The sequence below is a fragment of the Chrysochloris asiatica genome, unplaced genomic scaffold (genome assembly GCF_000296735.1).
Source record: "Chrysochloris asiatica unplaced genomic scaffold, ChrAsi1.0 scaffold00161, whole genome shotgun sequence".
In the NCBI taxonomy this organism is placed as follows: domain Eukaryota; kingdom Metazoa; phylum Chordata; class Mammalia; order Afrosoricida; family Chrysochloridae; genus Chrysochloris; species Chrysochloris asiatica.
Window position 1 is genome coordinate 5937903 of NW_006408679.1, and position 8412 is coordinate 5946314.

At 40.0% G+C, this 8412-nt stretch overlaps 1 protein-coding gene and 1 pseudogene across 1 annotated transcript in view; both read left to right on the forward strand.

Moving 5' to 3' along the window:
- NVL (nuclear VCP-like) overlaps positions 1–8412 on the forward strand; it is a 147330-nt gene that overhangs the window by 87950 nt on the left and 50968 nt on the right. The window contains exons 17-18 of the mRNA XM_006871163.1: positions 2856–2975; positions 6302–6401. Of these exons, the coding sequence (XP_006871225.1) occupies positions 2856–2975; positions 6302–6401 (220 nt within the window). The remainder of the gene's footprint in view (positions 1–2855; positions 2976–6301; positions 6402–8412) is intronic.
- Positions 5078–5417, forward strand: LOC102820443 (annotated as a pseudogene).

Consider the following 8412-nt stretch of genomic DNA (forward strand, 5'->3'; position numbering starts at 1 on the left):
GTCCCTGGAGAAGAACATCCAACTTTACCAAGTACCAATTTTACTTGGTAAAGTGCTGGGTCAGTGAAAAAGAGGAAGATCCCAACAAGGTGACAGCAACAGTGGGCTCAAGCATAACAATGCTTGTGAGGATGGCTTAGGACTGGGCAGTGCTTCCTTCTGATGTGCATAATAAGGTCACTATGAGTCTGAATCAACTCGACAGCACCTAACATCAACAATAAGTGTGAGAGTCTTACTTCATATATTCCTCCTTGCAGGGTATGGTAGACAATCTCTTTAGCAGATTGCCTGTGATACATTCCATTCTGATTTAGTGCTTATTCAGTAATAAAACTTTTCTTTCTTTTTAAAAGAAGAAGACGGGGCAAAATAGAATTTTTTGCTTGTTTTTATCGATACTGCCTTTGCTAAGATAGTTGTTAAATGCCATTGAGTCAGTTTTAATCTGATCTTTTAAAGCTTCCTTTACCATCTTCTAACTAAAATTTCCTTCTGTTTTTATTATGTTTTAACATTTTATGTCTTTTATTGTTGAAAATACACACAGCAGAACATGAATCAAGTTAACAATTTCTATATGTACAGTTCAATGACATTAATTGCATTATAATACTTCAGGGGATAATTTTGGTTTACTGGGGTCATCGAGTTTCAGTGGCTCCAGAAGGTCAGAGTACCATGAGAGTTTGAAATTCTTTTCCACATAAAATTTCCTATTTCTGAGTCATTCTGGTTTGCTACATCCAAAGGCCCTATGCCAACTATGTTGTTTGCTTTCTGCCATCCCCTTCTGAAACCTTCTCTTTCCCAATCCCTGATAACTTTTCTTCTAAATTATTTGCTGAATATTTTGGTTCCGCTTTCCAAATACAACTTTACTGAATTAGATTTTTCAGGAAATTAAACCATTCAACACTAGCGATGTATTTGCACACTGCTTAGGATGTTGTTGGTAGTGGTGGAGTACTGACTCATCGGTTATGACTCATAGGGATCCTATATAGGGGTTCAGAGGCTGTAAATCTTTTTGAAAGCAGAAGCCTCCGTTTACCCTTGAATGTCCTGGTAGATTCGAACTGCTGGCCTTGCATTTAGCAGTCCAGCTCTTAATCGTCTGTGCTACCAGGGCTCCGCTTAGTGTATTATTAGTGTTATAGTAGATGCTGTCAAGTCGATTCCCACCCATAGCAATGCTATGCACAAGAGAACAAAACACTGCCCTGTGCTGCACCATCCTTAAAATAGTTGTTCCGCTTGAGTCTGTTGCTGTTGCCACTGTGCCATTCCATCTCATTGGGGGTCTTCCTCTTTTTCTCTGACCCTCCATTTTACCAACCATGATGTTCTACTTCAGCATTGGTCCCTCTTGAAAATATGTCCAAAGTATGAGAGGCTAATGTTAGGAGACTTGCTAGGATGTTAGGATAGAGAAAAAGATAAGAAGGGCATAACCTCTGCTTTGCAATGATCTTCTAATGTAATATTGTCAAGGTTGAACAGCTGGGATGTTATAACAGTAGAAAGTATAAGAGTCAAGAAAAGAGAGTTAGTGGGAAGAAAGACTGAGGAGGATACTTTAGAATGCAATATAAGAAATGTTTGGGCAGTAAGTTAGAAAAGCATTTTAAGCAAGGGAAGGAGAATGATCAATGTACAAAGAAAATGGGACAGATGCAAGGAAAAGAAGCTCTAATTGGAACATAAAACAATTACTCCCTGCCATCTGTGATGTATTCTGTCCCTTTTCAGCATTGTGGAATAGTTGGCACCAGAACAGTGTTTTTGGATTCTGATTAGTTGATTTGTTAAGAAAAGCTGTTTTCTTTGTCAATTAGTTTTACAAGGAGAGTTTTTTTTTATGCCTAGCTAAAAATGGAGCCCTGGTGTGGCAGTATAGGATAAGCACTGACTGCTAACTGAAAGGTCAGTGGTTCAAACCCACCAACCATTCCTCAGAAATATATAGGGTTACTATGTGTCGGAACCAGCTTGATGGCACTTAACGACAAACCATTATAGGACCTATTAGATGTCCAGCTGGCTTAGTTTGCTTCCTCTGAGTCTGTACTTGTCGACAAGTAGTTTATCCCTTAGCAAGATGATTTGCATAGAGCAGTAATTTGTCTTGTGTGTGTTAAAAACCCTGATGAATTAGTGAAAATTGTTAAGTGCCATTGAGTTGTAAAGTGACTGCTCGATATTTTAGATGCAGAAGGCTTAGGAGATCATTCTAAAATACAATACAGTTATGGAAATTTTTGAGCTAGAAGAGGCCATAGAGTTCATTTAGTCAGTATGAGAGACAAAGTCGGCCATCCTGGCTTCTGAGGAGTATTGTGACTGTGCTTCTTCAGCTCAGATTTGTTTGTTCTTCTGGCAGTCCGTAGTACTTTACAAATTCTTCACCAACACCATAATTCAAAAACATCCATTTTTCTTTTGGTCGTCCTTAGTTTTTGTCCAGTTTTGTCATGCGTATGAGTCGATTGGATCAGGCTCACCCTGATCTGCAAAGTGACATCTCTGCTCTTTAACACCTTAAAAAGAAATTTTTAATTGCAGTTTTGCCCACTGTAGTTAGTCTTTTGATTTCTTGACTGTTGCTACACGGGCATTGATTGTGGATCCAAGTAAAATGAGGTCCTTGACAACATCAGTCTGTTCTCCGCTTATCACGAGTTGCTTATTGGTCCAATGGTGAGGATAGTTTTCTGCATATTGTGATTACAGAGCTCTCTATAGTCTTTGTAGACTCTGACATAAATCTCATTTATAGCTAGTTTTATTATAATTTGGTCCAACCCCAGAATTAAACTACCTCTACATTTTATTTCCTTTCTGAATATGTTCAGTATGTTGGTGAGAGTGAGCGTGCTGTACGACAGGTTTTTCAGCGAGCCAAGAACTCAGCTCCCTGTGTGATATTCTTTGATGAAGTGGATGCCTTATGCCCTCGAAGATCAGACCGAGAGGTAAGTATCATAGATTAGTGATTTGCAGATTGATTTAAGACATCTGTTGTTGCTGTTGTTAAGTGCTTGTGAGTCTAGATTCGGAGGCCTTTGTTGAACTGTGATTAGTTTCAGTAGTCCTCAGAGAAGTTGGCAGCCATTCTTTACTTCTGATTTTCTCCTTTTTGGATAGCTGCTACCACATTTTCATATTCTGATCTACCTTTCACCTGAAATGCATTCAAAAACATTTTAAATTTGAATGTACTCTTTCTATAGTATATAAGTTAAACATGAACACATGCTTGTGAACATTTCAGATAAGCACAAGTACAAATAGTGAGCCTTCCAACTCTCCTCCCCTTACTCTGTTTCGAAGGGAGTACTGCTAACAGTTTAAGGCGCTCTGATGGTGTAGTGGTAGCGTAGTTATGAGTCGGGCTGTGAACTGCAAGGTCAGCAGTTTGAAACTACCAGCTGTTCCGCAGGAGAAAGATGAGACTTTCTGCTCCTGTAAATATTTACAGCCTTGGAAACCCTGTCAGGGTCACTGTGAGCTGGAACTGACTTCATGGCACACCACCACCACCACCACCACTGCTAATGGTTTAAGAGCCCTGGTAGCAAAGTGGGATTACAAACTGGGTTGCTAATCACAAGGTCAGCAGTTTGAATCTAGCAATTGCTCCATGGGAGAATGATGAGGCTTTCCTCCCATAAAGATTTACAACCTCAGAAGCTCTATACATGGTCACTATGAGTAGGAACCAACTCGGTGGCATACCACTACCACTACTAACAGTTTAGTTTTTATATTTATCATTCTAGAACTTTTCCCATGAATTAAAAAACCTGTGTTAAATTAGCTGTTCTATGTATATCTTACAATGCTACACCAGGATTTCCAAAATGTATGCTAAATTCTAACTAAAAATATAAACCATCAAAGTTGAGAAATGCAACAACTCACATGCATCCTTTCTCTTAACCTTCTAATTTTTATCATGAAGGAGTATAATAAGGTGCATTAAGTATTTTTCTGGAGAAATCTTTATATTAAACTCCTTAACACCTATACATGTACCACATGCACATAAAATTTATGTTGAAAAAAAGCCAGTTGGTATGGGTATTTATTTATCTTTACTGTAAACGTATTCATTAACGTGGTAGAAAATACAGGGAGTAAAGTTATAAAAATTTCTTAGACAATACCAAATACTTGGACGGAATTTGGTGTCACTGGGCTTCGAGACTCAGGACCATAGATATTTTCTGTCAACACCATGGTCAGTTGGCATAACATAGTCCACAAAAGTCAGTGTTCTTGAAGTAGAGACTAAGATCTTAAAAGCTCATGAATAGCCATTTGAGATGCAACTATTGGTCTCTCCTTGTCTGGAGGAAAGAAGAGTGATGCAAATTGAAGACACTTGGAAACAAGCGAACTGATGGACCACACCAACACCAGTGTCCATGACCCTGAGACCAGAAGGACTAGATGGTGCCTGGCTACCACAACCAACTGTACTGAAAGGGATCACATTAGAAGGTCTTGGATAGAGTGGGAGAAAATGTGGAACACAACTCAAAACCTCTTCAGAAAGACCAGCCTTACTGGTCAGATAGAGACTGGTGGAAACCTAAGACTGTTGTCCTTGGTCACCATTTAGACCTGAAACTGAACTCATTCCTCAGGCAACCAATAGGAATACAGAAAGAAAAACAGTACTCGTGAAGTATGCCCATAGAGAATGCTCAGCCTTTCAAGATCATAAGGACAGCATTTACCTTAAGGACAAAATTCAGAAGGATTAGGAAAGAAGTAGGAATGGAAGAATGGAAATGAGAAACACAGGGAGGAAGTGGGTTAGGTAACGTTACATTGAGGAAATTGCAACTATTGAGATGAAACAACATGTATGATTTGCTGGATGTAAAACTGATGATCTCCTTTGAAAACTTTCACTCCATTCACAATAAAAAGTTTAAAAAAGAAAGCAGTTGGCCACAAGTTCACGGGGGCGGGATCAGGCCGCGGCCACGTAGCTCAAGTTCCAGGCTTGCTACCGCCGCGTGAGTCTGTCCGCTAGTCTGGTCTACCCGTCAGTCTTTCCACCATCATGCGTTTGTTAGTAAACACCAATGTGCCTCGCGCCTCTGTACGGGACGGGCTCCTCTCGGAACTCACTGAGCAGCTGGCGCAGGCCACTGGCAAGCCAGCGCAGTACATCGGGTGCACATGGTCCTGGACCAGCTCATGGCCTTCGGGGGATCAAGCGAGCCGTGCGCACTCTGCAGCTTGCACAGCATCGGCAAAATCGTCTGCGCGCAGAACCCCACACCTACAGCAAGCTGCTGTGTGGCCTGCTGGCCGAGCGCGTCAGTCCCGACAGGATCTACATCAACTACTATGACATGAATGCGGCCAATGTTGACTGGAGCAGTTCCACCTTCGCTTGAGGACCACACCTACCTGCTGCTGCTGACTGTGACCCTGTCCTCCCCATTCCCAGCCAGCCCACCTCTTGGTCCTGAGAAATAAATGGTTCAGACACCCAAAAAAGAAAGAAAGAAAGCAGTTACTGACAAAAAGAAGCTGCCCCAGTTTTCTAATTCCCTGTGCTTTTCTCACTCCTTTGTATTTCCTGTTATCTAACTGATGTATTCCTCCTCTATTTATACCAACTCCTTGAACCTTTCTCTTGGATGTCAGCCTTGCTTCAAGGAAAGAGAAAAAGCTACAGTGCTCCACATAGTTGTTAAGTGTTGTTGACTTGGTTCCAGCCCACAGCAACCCTGTGTAGGATTCCCAAAAAGCGACTGATAAACTTGAACCACCTACTTTGCTGTTCAAACCAACTTGCAATCCAGCTCATTAACCCATAGCACCACACCAGGACTATATGCTTACATTTATGGTGCTCAGAGGTCTGGGAGATCTGATCTCCTGGGAAACCTAGAGTTCAAAAACTGAGGTGTTATTTAGTCCAAAAGGAAGTTCATTGTGGCTATTAGATCTTTGGGGTTAATTAGACCTGATCTTAAGGTTTGCCTCTACCTATATCTAGCTGTAAGATCTTAGACAAACAACTTCTCTAAGCCTTGGTTTCCTCATTTTTAACTTTGGATAATAACAGTACTGCTGGGAGTTGGGAGCAGATTGATGAGAGTACATTTTGCACAATGCCTGGAAATAGTATGTCCTCAGAAAATGGGAATTATTTTCTCTTTGAAAAAACTCTGTCATCAAGATTAGCAAATACACTGTTTTGTGTGGGAGCTTTAGGCTTTTTTTTTTTCCCCTTCTTTTTACTGAGAGCTGATGGACTTGTATTTTGGCTTAGGCAGGAGCAAGTGTCCGAGTAGTGAATCAGCTTCTTACAGAGATGGATGGTCTGGAAACACGGCAGCAGGTTTTTATTATGGCAGCAACTAACAGACCAGGTAAGAACGATGAATACAAAACACAGAAGTCTAAAAACTGTCACTATTAAAAGCAATGTGATTTAAATTCATCTAAGAATAAGGAGCTCTGGTAGCATAGTGGTTATGAATCAGGCTGCGAACTGCAAGATCAGCAGTTTGAAACTATCAGCTGTTCCGTGGGAGAAAGATGAGACTTTCTGCTCCTGTAAAGATTTACAGCCTCGGAAACCCTGTACAGGGTCGCTATGAGTCAGAACTGACTCCACGGCACATAACAACAACAGTAAAGGAATATTCGATACAGGTGATTCCTTTTTGTTTATAAATTTAGTACAAATATAGTAAAAAATATACATAGTATTGCTACCTGTAGCCCATGAAATTGTGTTTTTTGTGTTGGAGCTAAGAAAGCTGTATTGTTGGCAGAGGATACTTAACTACAGATGCTTTTGACCTCACAAGTATTCTCAGAAATGATGTCCTCTTGTTACTCTCAAAGTGTCTGAAACAAGAACCAGACAACTCTTATCACTTTACCTGAAAGATAAAAGTAGGGATTTTGGATTTTGAACTAGAACCATGCCTCTTGTCCTATTATGTAAAACTGTTTTCAAGCTTAAATATTCTGTGAGGATTTAGAAAACAGACTTAAAGATTTCAACAGTGCTGGTGATTGTTTTTATTTTGAATCCTAAATGTTGACACCTAATCCTCTTCACCTTTCTTTATTTAATACTTTGCCATTTTATTGTAGCTGCTCCTGCAGTGACACTGATAGTTTCCGTCAGCTAGCCACAGTGTAGTACTATAATAGCATGCTAATGGATTTAGGACTCATCAAGCTGATGTCATCTTTCATTTATTCTAAGGTACTTTGGAAACCAAAGCCTTAATGAATTAAATGCTATTTCATTATAAAATGAAACATTGGAAGTCTTACATGTATAGTTTAATTTTGAGAACTAAATACTGTCTTTGAATTAAGCAGATCTGATGTGATTCCTAGCTTTTGTACTTTATATGAAGATAAGTCAAAAAGTATTTCAACAAAATCATAGAACCTTTTACTAAACAGAAGTATCAAAATATAAAATGACTATTTCATGGCATGTCCTCCATCTGGGTTCCAAAGGCATTGTTCCCATTTCTCTAACCCTTCCCCCAAAGAATTTTGCACTCTGTGCTTTACATCATGTCAAAACAATTTTGACATCTTGTTGTTGTCATTTGGTGCCAACGAGTCAGTACCCATTCATAGCAAGCCTATGTACAACAGAATGAAACACTGCCTGGTTCTGGGCCAACCTCATAATTGTTGCTGCATCGCCACTTGGTACCACCACTGTACCAAGCCATCTTGTTAGGAGTCTTCCTCTGTTTCTCTGACACCCTCCGCTTTACCAGACATGATATCCTTTTCCACGGACAGGTTCTTCCCTGGTAATAAGTCTGTAGTATGAGAGACGAAGTCTGTCCATCCTGGCTTCTAAGGAGCGTTCTGGCTTTATTTCTTCCAAAACAGATCTGTTTGTTCTTTTGGCAGGCCATCATACTTTAAATATTCTCCTCCAACACCATAACTCAAATGCATCAAGTCTTCTGTGGTCTTCCTTACTTACTGTCCAACTTTCGCATGCACATGAGATTGAGACTACAATACCATGGCTTGGGTCAGGCACACCTTAGTCCTCAAACTGTTGTCTTTGTTCTTGAACACGTTAAAGAGGTCTTGTGCAGCAGATTTAGCTAATGCAATAAATATATCGTTTCGTTTCTTGATTGCTGTTTCCATGAGGGTTGATGGTTGATCAAAGCAAAATGAAGTCTTTGGCAACTTCAGTCTTTTGTCTTGAATTTAACTGGTCAAGCAGATCCCCTTGGAAGCCACTATTTTAAATTGGACCTTTTTTTTAAAAAAAAAGGTACACTAGTTAGACTCATCATCTGCTCCTTGGAAACCCTATACAGAGTTGCTATGAGCCAGAACTAACTTTATGGCACTTAACAACAATTATAGTAATGGTGTGGT